We start from the raw sequence: 12987 nt of genomic DNA on the forward strand, positions 1-12987 counted from the left end.
GACAGAAAGCATGTCACTTTCTAATAGCAGGAAGCTGTTAAAAAAGACAGAACTTGATCTCTGAGAGATCTAGTTAAAATTTAAAACTCCAGGTCCAATATTTAAACATCTTTATGGCTTCTGCTTTGAATTGTCCTGTCCAACTGTCTGCCGACAGACCAGGGGCTGCTTTGCATGTTGTTATCAGTTCAGGATTGTAGAAGAGCAGCTTTAAAATGGTCCCAAACACTTGTGAGGATGGAAATCAACGTTTGCCCTTCAAACCATCGTCACACCATTGTGATCCACTGGCAGAGCATTGCTGGGAGTTGTCTGCAAATAAGCAGCCCCACCCCGAGTGACACTTCGATCATTTGGCACTGAGTTCATAGATGAAGCAAGACACCGGCGCACCAATTTCCATAATGACCCTCTTTGTTCGTGGCTGTGTTTGGCCTCACTTTGTCCTTCAGTGTTTGGTTACCAGGCGACCGCAGTTACTCAAATGTGGACTTTTGGAACCCATCCAGAGCAAAGATTTGGGTGTGTCTTGTTTGAAAAGGCTCTATGGACAAACACTGAGGTCGTTTTCTGTTTTTGGTCACCTGGGTTAAGTTCTCTTTCTCCCTGACTTTGGAGCGCTTGTCTCAGAGCAGCCTTTCCTCTGGACCCTCATGCTTTCCACACTCGCAGCCATTGTTCGCGCTTTTCCTGACAAGCAGCCTTGTTTCATAAGATTTATTTCCTCGGCCCCATGTCCCGCCTCCCGATCTGAGGACGTTACCATGGAGACCACACAAACAAAGTGAGGTCATGGAAAAAGAATTGGAAGTCGTGGGAGAACAGTGAAGTTAGAACAACACAGGTCTTATCTTCACCAGCAGGTTTATTTTCTTTGGCAGATCACACAAACATGAACACACACACAGCGCCGCACATCAGCTCTTCTTCTCATGACAGCAGATGTTGGGAAAACGAGCCTTTTGGTCTCCTCTGGTTTCTGGCCTGCATGTTGGACTTCTTGGCTGGACGTGGGCACAGTGGTGGTTGTGAATGTGTCATTGAAGCCTCCTGTTAAGAGGCAGGGAGGAAACTGGTTGAGCACAATTCTTCAAGTTCCTCCTGTGAACTTTTCCTCAAATAAACCAACTTACCTGCAGTCATTTATCTAAAAGGAGAGAAGAAGAGATGACAAAGATGAGTCAAAGAGGATCAAATCATGTATTTCTACTTGAACGTTTGTGATTGTGTGCACCTTTGTCTATCTGGCCTCCTCAGTCTCCAGCAGTCTCCTGTAGGTTGCGATCTCCTGCTCCAGCCTGGTCTTGATGTCCAGCAGCATCTTGTACTCCTGGCCCTGGTGCTCAATGCTGCCGCGCACTTGGCCTAGTTCGCATTCAAGCATGTTGATTGTGTTCTGGTAGCCGCTAAGCATGGCGCTGAACCGGCCCTCTGTCTCTGCCAACGTGTTTTCAAGAGCACCTTTCTGTTGGGGTAAAGAAAAGCTGTGGATCACTGATCCTGCAGCTGCGCTCAGCGCGCCCCACCCTGGATGCAGTATGTCACTCGGTTTGTTTGCTTTGCATTTTCTCCTGTTTTGTAAGAGAACAAAGAGAGCTGGCTCTGAAGGTAAGTGTCCCTTTGCCTCTCCTCCTCAGTGACACAATGGCAGTGGGAGGCTCCTGCTGAATGACTGACTGCAGCTGGGCACCCAAACCCCAACCAGAAACAGCCTCTCATTCCTCCAGCTTTTTTATGACTTCCAGAGTTCAGGCAGATGTCTGTGAAATGTTTCCCAGAACAAAGTGTCTCCCTCCCACCTTCCATCCTCCCTTCATTCCTTAAGGATTGCCTCTCTTTCCCATCCTCCCCTTCGCTCCTCGCCCTCTGTTCTGGGCGATCTGGGGATTTTGGTCATATAAGGAAAGATTTTAAAACAAACGTTTGTCTTTACCATGCTGAGCTGGGACTGCAGCTCGATCTCCAGGCCCTGGAGTGTGCGCCTCAGGTCATTGATCTCTGTCTTGGATGTCTGGATTACTTCTGTGCTAACGGCCACCTCTTTGCTGAGAGCTGATGACTAGAATTTAGAAAAGAAGACAGAGTGAGAGGTCTGTATGATTATACGTGTGATGACAGGTTGGCCTGCTGACAGAGGAACTCCTGTTACCTTCTCAGTGAACCAGGCTTCTTGGTCGCGGCGGTGTTTGTCTGTGATGGCCTCATACTGTGCACGGATCTCCTCCATGACTTTGTTCAGGTCCTGCTGAGGTGCAGCGTCCACCTCCACGTTGACTGTGCCCGTGAGCTGAGAGCGCATGGCTGCCAGTTCCTGCAAACATCAGGGGACGTCAGCATTGGTGTCTGTTTGCAGAGACTATAAAAACCAGGTGTCACATCACTGACCTCCTCGTGGTTCTTCTTCAGGTAGGCCAGCTCATCCTGCAGACCTTCGATCTGCATTTCCAGGTCAGCCTTTGTCAAGGTGGTCTGGTCCAGCAGGCGGCGGAGGTTAGCGATGTCAGCCTCAACTGACTGTCGCATCATGAGCTCGTGCTCAAACCTGGTAAGTTAGGAAGAGGCCTGATGTTAGACAACTGCCCGCTAGAGCCTGCATGAAGGCCCTCTGAATCAGTGCTTACTTGGTTTTGAAGTCATCAGCAGCCAGTTTGGAGTTGTCGATCTGCAGCAGGATGTTGGCATTTTGGACGGTGGCACCGTTGATCTGCAGCGGGGATGGGGTTAGTTAGTGTCAGGCATGTGCAGAGCGGCACGCTTTGATGACTGTTTACACAACTTCAGATGTTTCTGTTACATCAACTGAATTGTGTCCTTAGGGCACGTTTGACTTCCTCCTGTTAAGCTGTCATGCTGAATATTTGTGGTTCATTTGTGGAATCTTTCAGCCGCAAAGAAAACACAGATATGTTCACTTTAAAAAAGTGTTGTCTGGAAATCATTGACAGGAACGGCAAACATTTGCAGGTGGCAGAGGCACAGACCATACCTTGTCTTTCAGGTCATTGATGATGGCCCAGTAGTTGCTGTAGTCCCTCTGTGCTGCCGGGCCCTTCTGCTCATAGTACTCTTTGATCTGCTTCTCCAGCTTGGCATTGGCCGCCTCCAGACTGCGAACCTTGTCCAGGTAGGAAGCCAGACGGTCGTTCAGGTTCTGCATGGTGGCCTTTTCGTTCAGGTGCACGGAGCTCTGGTCCATGGCGTTGGACAGGTCAAACCCTCCACCCATTCCAAAGGAAGAGGAGACGGTACGCCCGGTGGCAGATGAGATGCGGGAGCCTCCCATGAAGCTGAGACCGGACACGCTGTGAGCTTTGTGGGGAGCAGCGCTTGAAGTGTAGCTGCGGCTCTGCCTGGTGATGGTGAGCCCAGGACCGCTGGCGATGCTCCTGTTGTACATGGCGGCTGACTTTCTGCTTGTCAGAGGAGAAGACGAGGAGACGAGTGTTTCACAGCTGTGGACTGTTGCAGGACTGTGGAGTTTGATGGAGGGAGGACGGCCGTTAAAATAGCTTTGAATGTGGGGCGGGCTCTGAACGTGGGGAGGAGGAGGAAGTTTCTGCAGTCAAGGCTCAGGCTGTGCAAAACCGTCATTTGTTTTCTTTTAAGCTCTGGGATTTGGTTATTTTCCACCCCTGTGAGGAAAGTGGTGAGGAATGTGAGCAGATCAGAGGAGAATCTTCATGGGCACCCTGATGATTCCTTGTAGAATGTGAGCACAAGCAACTGTAACGTGTGCTCAGAAATACCTGCAGGTATTGTCCTGATCATGCCAGTCACTTGGCAGCTCAGTGCGAGAAAAGGAAGGGTAGATTTATTGTTTTGTTGCCCCTCCGTTAGTCAATAGTCAGTGTGAGCGGCATGTTTCATCCTGATAATATCCACAGTTACGGTTTAAACCTCCCAGGTGTATTATTTCACTTTGTTTGTCCAGCTGAGTTTAAATGCGTTCTGATAGTCTGAGCAGTCAGAGGCCCTCTCAGGAATTCTTTAGGAGCCAGGATGGATTCTTGTTATCAGCTCTGTTTAAATTCAATCATTTTGTCTGTATGTGGTCAGAGCTCACATAGCCGACTGGATACTTGCAGGCTTTGCAGCCTCGAACCACAAACATGTGATGTTATCCACACATTATCATTCACCCCCCTTCATTGTTCAGGAAATCACACAACATCCCGTCTCACATGTGTTGGTCTTGACCTGATGTGTGTTAGTGTGTGGAGCTTATCTCAGCCTGGTTCTTTGCACAGAAACATCTGGCATCGGCTGCGGGGGGAGGGCTGCCTCGTCAGGAAGAAGTGAAGTCATTCTCCTTTGGAGCTGCCAGCAAAGTTTGCTGCTCAACTCCCCCCAAAGCTGCACACACTTGCATGGAGACAAACCGTTGTTTGTGCGATGGCCTCACTTTGAGAAGAAAAACAATCTGGTTTGTGCTCCGAGGATCAGAGATCTGTTCCATCCATGCTGCTGTACTTTTAACGCTGGAGGAGGTGGGTCCAATCCCGCCCAAGTCCTCTACTCCAAAGGAAGAAAAGTCATTCCATGATCGATTTAGATTTCTCTTTGGTTCATTCACTGCATTTTATTGATTGATAAAGCAGATGATGACATTTCCATTGTTGATAGGATTCTGTGTCTTCTTCTGAACACAGCGACTCCTGCATTTTTCTTATGGATTCTCAAGTGATTGTTTGTATGTTATAGATAGAGGATCGACGTTCAATTACGTTTTTAGGTTTTTCATTTAAGGAAGCAACATATTAAATCCAGGATCTGCAACAATAGGAGCCTCCACATTTGACCACTTTGTCTATAAACCAAAGAGGACCAGATTTGGTGAGACGAAAATGTTTGAGGGCCAACCATTCGGCCTGACATTCTTTGAACTATTACAATGACATTCAATGCAAGTGAACTATTCAATGAACGTTTTATTGCAATGGCTTACTTTTCTTTTCCTAACGTAGAAGAGCGGTCAACCTCTAAACGGCAGATCGCAGGCTCAGCTACCACCCTGCTTACCCACGTGCTGAAGCGTCCTTGGGCAACTAAACCCCACATCACTCCTGGTGGTGATAGGCGGAGCCAGTGTTTGGCAGTGGAGACAGCATCAGTGTTTGAATGTGTGAAGACCTTCAAGTAAGGTAGTAAAGTGCAAAAGTACACAATTTACCATAGATCTAAATACGCTTTTACCTAAATTACTGCCAATGGCGTAGAACGTAATTTATTCAACTACAGTCAAGAAATTTTTGATTGTTCTTTGGAAATGCTGGGGCCATAAATCATTGATTTTATGAAAGGAGACTATGGGCCATTGGATGTTTAAATGTGGGCCCAATGCGGCCCACAAGGTGTACAATTTCCCAATTGTGGTTGGTAATTACGTTTTAAGACGTCGTAAACCTGTGGCACCACTATCTTTCCGGACTTTGGACACACCTGTTCTAAACCTTTGAACTTGTTTAATATCAATCAAGTACTTTATGCATCTAAGATGTGCATAATGTATTATAGGAAAGTAGTATGTAGAAACCCTCCAAAGTTTCTGACTGTGGCCAAAGGTTGACTCTGAAACTGGGATTTCCACATTTTTTAAGACATTTGGTTGCCCTTGAAGGACTTGTTTACTGATAATAACCATACAACTGTGCGCGTCTATTGTTGTAAACAGAGACTGCATATAGTGGGGATGTTTTTTCCGTGACTGTTCTCAGAGGTGATGCAGAGCGGGGTTTTCATGGCAGGCTGTTCTGGATGTTTGTCATAGTTTCACCTGCAGCTAGAGTGGAGAGAATGCTCTGTTTTTGCCAAAGCGATGATCATCTTTGTTTCAGCTGACATGCTGATGTGCCCCGAAGGAGAGGTGAGCTGCAGGAAGCAGGAAATGCCAAGTTGTTTCAAATTACTGAGGCATTCCCTGCAAAGATCTATGAAACTGATCCCAATGTCTTCAGATCTTTATCTTTATCTTTGGGGCGGTCGTGGTGCAGCGGTAGGGCGGTCGACCCACGATCGTAATATTGCAGGTTCAATTCCCGCCTTGCATGCCCATGAGTCAATGCGTCCTTCGGCAAGACATTGAACCCCACCTTGCCTCTGGTGGTAAGCGGGCACCTGTGTTCGGCAGCAGAGCCACCACCAGTGTGTGAATGTGTGTGTGACTGGGTGAATGTGTCTGTGAATGTTAAGTGATTTGGGCCATGTAGGTAGAAAAGCGCTATATAAGTATACGCCATTTACCATTTATGTACCATCCATTCATCTCACAGCTTTTACTTCAACAGGATGCTAAAGGAGGAAACCCCAAGATCTGTCTCAGGCACCTCCTCCAGGAGCTGAGAGGTTTCTCTCCAGGGCGTCCGGGCTCTACTGGGGGTCTCCTCCTGGTGCCCAATACATCCCCTTGAAGGTCGTCGTTCCAGATATTCAAACATCTCCAGGGCTTTGGTAGCTCTTCACCATGTGGCTCCATTTCAAAATGTAAAACAATGGAGCTGAGACGATTCAGAAGCTAATCCTGTGACACACATAGGCGTTCATGGTCCGGATGGGTCTGCACACGCTCCACAGTCTGAAAATCAAGGGTGTGACTGCTGTTTGAGGTGTCTTCTTTATAACAGCATCCTTTGTTTGGATGTGAGAAACGGCGGAGTCCCCTGAGGTTTGTTCAGGAAAGTTCTGGGTGCTCCAGACTGTCGGAGTGAAGCGCAGGTCACAGTTGTTAGTGTAACCCTTCATCATGCTTAATGTGTATAATCTCTGCTGGACTCCTCCAGGACAGCGGCAAGACACTCCCTGTAAACCGTCTCATGAGAGCTTTAAGACTTTTCTGACCCATCATCCATGAAGCACCTTCACTCCCAAAAGGGCTTTCTCTATCACATCGTGCTGTGAGTTGAGTGGTCCAGAGAAGGAGTGGCAGCTGCAGCCCAATGTCTCAAGGAGATGCCATGAAGTTGGACTAGAGCAAAGTGATTGCGTGGGTTGGCTCTTTGTTTCCCCAACTCTGTCTATGACTCACCAGCCAAGCCTCCTTCTTCTGATTTCACACATTAATGCCTGTTTTCAGTGCAGCATTAATTACTGCTGTGAGCGAGGAAGCAGGTTCAGGCGCAGCTCAGCAGGGTTTACAGCAAAGTCCATAATATTGAACATTTACTCCAAAGCAAACAGAGATTGTGAAACGTTCAGATGCCAAACCTTTAAATAAACACAAATCACACAATACCTGCAGCTCAAGAAATCCTATTAGCCTGCGAAAGCAGTTTTTGCTTCACAAAGATCTTCAGGTGTCCCCATTCACCCTTTATCCATTTTTCTATAAACCCTTAGGAGGAATTAACTGGATGACTCAGCAGAGAAAACATTCAGCCACATCCACTGAAGCCAGAATGAAGATAAAACCCTGAAGAGACTTTTATCATGAGGTGCAGGAGGAGTTGAAGTGCTTTGGATCACATTTAGTTTTTGCTTTGACTCCAGATCTGAGGAATCTGCTGCGCTCACAAGCGTGGGGAAGATGACGCCCGATCCCCTGTATGTGCAGCAGTAGCAGGAGACTCAACAGGTTCCTGCAGTTCAGTTTGCCGGTCGGTCCTGATCCCACCCCCCACCCCCGTGGTGAAGGATGGGAGGACAAACTGAAGACCCAGGAAAGAGCTGATGAAATTTCCACTCCTTCAGCATCTTTTCGTAAATCCATTCAGTCACACTTTGGGGCCAAAATCAACACCTCTGAGTTCGTCTGTTTGTAAAACTTTTTTTTTTTTTCCAAAACAACAAATCAAACAGTTTGAGCAAGATATTCAGAGACGTACAGCAGAACCCTTCTGTGAACAAACATAAAATCATTTAAAAATCCGCTGAAGTTGATCAAAAAGTGGTTTCAGCTGTGTTTGCAGCACTTGGTTACCATGGAGACTAAATAATCCAGCATCTGTTTGCAGCATGGCAACTTGCAGTGTATGTGTCATAGCTAACCCTCAGTCTTATTGTCTGAGGCCTAGAGGTCCTGAAGAGCTACCACAGCCCTAATTCTCCTCAGTGGGAGGGGCGCGTCGGGCAGCTGTCATCACTCGGACACCTCCTTTCTTCAAAAGGTGACTCATGGTGCTGCTTCATAGCATCAGATCAGTGCACCTTTGATAGTAGGTTTCACTCTGGCAGCTCTGTGTATGCCTGGATGCTGTCATGGATGACGCATTCAAACCTTCTCTCCATGACTGATGAGGACTTCAGCTCTGCAGCTTTGTCAGGATTCACAGACAAACATCAATCACAGCAGAGACAGAGGACGCTTCCTCAGAAAAGATGAGCAAGTGTCAGACAAATGTGACAGAAATGAGGAGAAAAACTGAAATTCCTGCAAAAGTGTCTGTGAATGTTGCTCCCTGAAATGCTGAAGTCTTGAGGAATATGAAGAGGAGTGAAATTAAATTGAATTACTTAATGCATAATTAGATGAAGAGCCTAAACAAAGGCAAGCGGTTCATTCATGCAAAAACTTAATAATCACTGAAAATGAGAGATAAACAGGGCAGGCTAAAGAAAGAGAAGAATTTGGTCAGATGTGCAACAGATGTTACTGTTAGAAAAAATTCTGGATTAGCCGAAAAAATCTTTAAGAAAGCCCTGGATCAAAAAGAAAGAGAACTGAGATGTAGTTTTTATAAAGATAAGGAGAAGTAAAACAGGCTGATGTCTACTAATCTATCAAAAGTTTAAACTTCAGTCAAAAGTTCTTTGCAATAAAATGGGTTTGAAGGATTGAAGCTTCTGAGAAAAGCAGATAGAAGAACAAGAAATCCTCAGACAGAAAAAGCTTCTCAGGGTTCAAACCTCGAGGTGCCAAAAAGTATATGAGATGACTCATTCTTATTTCTGAGCTTTAACCGAAACCAACAGATTGCATTGAAATAATACTGCACGCCTGCGTCCTGTGCCGGTAACCACCAGCAAACCCAGAACCAGGAAAGAACCTGGGCAGATCAGAGCCAAGGACTCTTAACAAACGTCCTGTTGCCCTGGGTCCTTTGGGAAAAACAGCACGTCTGCAGCCTGACTGCACACAAGCCGCTTGGATTGATGGAAACAATAAAAGCTGTCAACGCAGAAGGACCTAGGCTGCTCAGGTCTTTGTTTGAGGGCTGAAAGGTTCTGCCCAGCAGCAGGAATGGGAGTAGCCTTGCGTTCAGGAGGATCATCTTAAGCTTTGCTGCAGAACTGCTGCTGGTGTCCTGAAGTCCTGAGTGAAGTACATCAAGGTCGTGACCTCCTGCATGATCTGGAGGACAAGAACTGCATTGTAACTGCAAGAAACTGGCTTTTGTAAAACAGTGCACAGCAGTTGTGCTCATTACTGTCTGTATTTCTGCCAGTTTTACTTCCACGATCCTTTTGTTCAAATGTGCAGATCCAAGTTTGCACAAACAGCAGAGTGTGCACGTCTGTGCACAGAAACTCTGACTCACACATGTGGAGCAGAGCCTCCTGCAAAAGTGCCACACCCCTCCGCAGACATGTTCCCGTCCTGCTTGGCTGCGGACTGAGAAACTCTGGCAAACGCCTTGGACCCACACACATTCTGACATGTTCTTGGGAGGGGGCTTTCTGTGGCTGATTTTGAGCTCAATCCATGTGGGGCTCTGCTTCCAGAACAATATCCATCCTGAATGAGTCACACATGAGGCATTTTGAACCAAGTGAAGACGCCATCAGGTGGACAGAGGAGAACTTGGTTCAGTTTTTAAAGCTCCATCACTGCAGGATTTATATTTTCATTGTATAGAAGCAGTTCATGAATGGTAGGTCGGCCACGGCTCACCTTTGACACAGTGCTTCTGCGTGGGGTCCCCATTTCTGTAGGGAGAGATCTCAGGAAGTGCCCTGGCTCCATCTAGTGATCACCTCACTGACTACAGCCATTGACTGTACATGGAGAACACAGTGATTACAGCCAGGGAGGGGGGTTCTCCACCAGTGAGTCATCAGCTGGAACAACTGCAGCTCAAACAATGTTTTCCTTTCAGCTAAGGTTAACTCTTTTACAGTCTTTAAAACCAGACTTTTTTGGTTGTTGCAGCTTAAGTTGTGACTTTTTACATATAATCTCTCTGACTCCCACTTTTTTAACCCTTGAATTGTGTTCAGGGCAGAGGGACCTGTTTTCAGTTTTCATCAAAAGAAATATGAAACAACAACAAAAGTTTTCAACTTGAATTTCTTAAGATATGGCTCATTTGCTGTGAAGAACGTGATTACGCGTGTTACTGCACGCTCACCCATGCATTGATATTACATTTATCGTGTTTTTTGAGCTGAAAAAAGGGTGAAAAGTGAATGTCCTGTGTTTGCACACTGTTTTCCCCCTTTCTGGGGCAATTGATGGTCTTTTCTGCCCCTCCTGCTCCCACACAAAGTAGCAATATTATTGAAAATTCAACTCCCAACATCATCTGCTCTTCCATTCCAGCACATTTTACCCTCTCTCATGTCGGAACCAAACTTTATTTCCTCATACACTATCCCACCTGCAATTTAAGGAAGTAAGACTGCTTACATGAATTTTTCATTTGGTTTCCTTATCACAACGGATCAAGATGATCAAAAAAATATCTGCTGATAGGGTCTTGCTATTGATTTTGGACAAGCGTGATGATGAAGTTGGGGAGGATGTTCTAGAATGTAAAGATCTCATTTCTGAAAATGACCATGACTTGATGAGATTAAACACCAATGATTACCAAAACAAAGATGAGCAACCTGTCTGCAGCCAGCATTAGGAGCAGTCCATCCACACCCAGCTCCAGGACCAAAACAAGCTCATCAGAAATCATGTGAAGAAATACGGATGTCAAAAAATGGTCTTCTTGCTCAAAAAATGAGCCACCAGAGCTGTTCTTATAACCAGGACTAGAACGCCAGCTCCTGCTGCCCCCATGTGGAGAATTTAGGAGAATGCTGGTCCCCCATCTCCAAACCTACAGAACCAACATCTACCAAACCTGAAGTTAGTGTGTGATGCTGTTCATTGGTAAAAATAGTAAATGGTGTACACTTGTACAGCACTTTTATACCTTCCTCAAAGACCCAAAGCTTTTTACGGTCACAGTCCCATTCACCCATAGATTCACACTCCTCTGCCAAACACTGGCACCAACCTATAATCACTAGAGGTATTGTAGAGTTCAGTGTCTTGCCCAAGGAAAATTCAGCAAGCTGGGAATCAAGCCTGAATTTGATGATCAAAGATTGATTGCCCTACTGCTGATCCACAGCTGCCCCAGTAAATGTCTGACATCAACGTCTTGCAAGGAATAGGTGTGAGAAACATTTCTGATCTTTTCATTATTCTAGATTCTGCTCAATAATAAGAAGTGTTGCAAAGTCTGTGGACCCCAGATGAAAAGAATATCTCAATATATAGGACATGGGGAAAGTGTAGGATGTGCAACACAAAGAGTAAAACTCTGCCCCTAGTGTTTGTGTAGACTGGTGAAAACAGAAAACAATTGAATGGGACTGGTAAGTTTAGACTGAAATTGTAACTGTTTGTGTTCAACTTGTGTTATGTAAACTCACCTGAATGAGTTAGGCTATATGTCTAAAGAAGATCAAATGAATAAAAAAAACAAAAGTTGTGAAACTTTTTTACATTTCATTAAAACATGAGTTGCACATTAACTCATAAACGTGATCTAACAAAGGTAAAGGAAATATTTAACCCATGTTTGCTGCTCATATGACTTGTAATTGAATTTAAGTACTGGTAAACTTCTGTTGAGTATTTTAACATAAAATTGTTCAATGGTGTTGTTTTGAAAAAGCCCAAACTTTAGCAGGTTCCCAGACCCATGAGGCTGAGAAACTAAAATAACACCATAACGGTTAATATTTAAGTGATGGATTTTTCATAATGATCTCACTTTTGTGGGTTTTTATTTTGCTGCAAAAACGTATTTTACCATAAGAAAAATATGAATGTAACTTCCAAAATCTGCTGTATTATTTTTCTTTGGCTGATTCAATCCTTAAAATCCAGAGGAGCAAATTCACTTTTTTGGTTTTCCCTGATTATTTGCCAGATCTCAGAAAACACAAGCTTGCATTAAAATGTTAAAAAAATTGATTCGATTATCAGAACTCAAATTAAAAATGATGGTCAGTTTTGAATGTGTGTCCTTTTTTTTTAAAAGTGTTTCATACAATTGAAACCAGAAGTTTACGTGCACAGCATAAAAACACAAATATGCTTATTTTCTCACCGTCAAACATGACATAAAAGTAAACTTTTTCTGTTTTAGGTCAATTACAATTAACAAAATTATTTCTATTTGCTAAATGTCAGAAAAATGAGACTAGGGTCTTTTTAGGCAAGTTTTGATTACTTTTATTAAAGTAAAAAGTTTACATACGCTAAGATCACTATACCTTTAAACAATTTGGGAAGCCCAAGATGATGATGTCATTTCTTTGGAAGCTTCTGATACGCTTATTGACAGCATTTGAGTTAATTGGATACATATTAGGGCACATTTGAAACATACTTACTTGTTTGTAAAACATCATGGGAAAGTGAAAAGATATAAGGAAGACGATTGTTAATTTGCACAACTCTGGTTCATCCTTGGGTGCAATTCCCAGATGCTAGAAGGTGCCACGTTCATCTTTTCAGACAATTGTATGCAAGTATAAACGCGAGAACGTCCAGTCATTGTATCACTCAGAAAGAAGACGGGTTCTGTTTTCCAGAGATGAACGTACTTTCATCATGTATGTTCAGAACAACCCAAGGACGAAGGCAAAAGATGTGAATATGCTGGCTGAAGATGTTAAGAATGTATCTTTATCAAGAGTTAAAAGGGGAACTGTACAGACATGGGCTTAAAGGCTACTCTGCCAGGAAGAAGCCATGACTCCAAAAGAAACATAGAAAAGCCACATTAAAGTTTGTGAATGCACACAAGGATAAAGACTTTAATTTTTGGA

At 44.6% G+C, this 12987-nt stretch overlaps 1 protein-coding gene and 1 long non-coding RNA gene across 3 annotated transcripts; one reads left to right on the forward strand and one right to left on the reverse strand.

The window, feature by feature from the left end:
- Window positions 1–847: 847 nt before the first annotated feature.
- LOC101160141 (keratin, type I cytoskeletal 19) lies at window positions 848–3714 on the reverse strand. Its single transcript, XM_011479392.2, has 8 exons — window positions 2987–3714; window positions 2622–2704; window positions 2386–2542; window positions 2150–2311; window positions 1934–2059; window positions 1235–1465; window positions 1134–1147; window positions 848–1050 (listed from the first exon to the last, which is right to left on the reverse strand). Exons 1-6 carry the CDS (start codon window positions 3395–3397, stop codon window positions 1241–1243), a joined length of 1164 nt encoding a protein of 387 aa, XP_011477694.1. The 5' UTR covers window positions 3398–3714; the 3' UTR covers window positions 848–1050; window positions 1134–1147; window positions 1235–1240.
- A 135-nt stretch (window positions 3715–3849) lies between these two features.
- LOC105354763 (uncharacterized) lies at window positions 3850–7860 on the forward strand. Of its 2 annotated transcripts, XR_013654465.1 has the most exons (3): window positions 3850–4833; window positions 4965–5141; window positions 6285–7860. It is a non-coding gene; the product is annotated as an uncharacterized LOC105354763 (long non-coding RNA). The 2 variants fall into 2 exon arrangements; XR_909321.3 differs by having other exon boundaries at window positions 3850–5141.
- The last annotated feature ends 5127 nt before the right edge of the window (window positions 7861–12987 follow it).

The sequence above is a fragment of the Oryzias latipes genome, assembly GCF_053564925.1.
Source record: "Oryzias latipes strain Hd-rR chromosome 1 unlocalized genomic scaffold, Olatipes_Hd-rR_3.1 chr1_Y_2".
Taxonomy (NCBI): Eukaryota; Metazoa; Chordata; class Actinopteri; order Beloniformes; family Adrianichthyidae; genus Oryzias; species Oryzias latipes.

Bases quoted from the DNA above. Each gene is read 5' to 3' on its own strand.
- LOC101160141 (XM_011479392.2), bottom strand. From the start codon at position 3,397: ATGTACAACAGGAGCATCGCCAGCGGTCCTGGGCTCACCATCACCAGG. The intron at 2,060-2,149 runs GTAACAGGAGTT...TCTAAATTCTAG, and splicing joins AAGCCTGGTTCACTGAGAAG to TCATCAGCTCTCAGCAAAGA. The intron at 1,466-1,933 runs GTAAAGACAAAC...TTACCCCAACAG, and splicing joins TGCAGTCCCAGCTCAGCATG to AAAGGTGCTCTTGAAAACAC.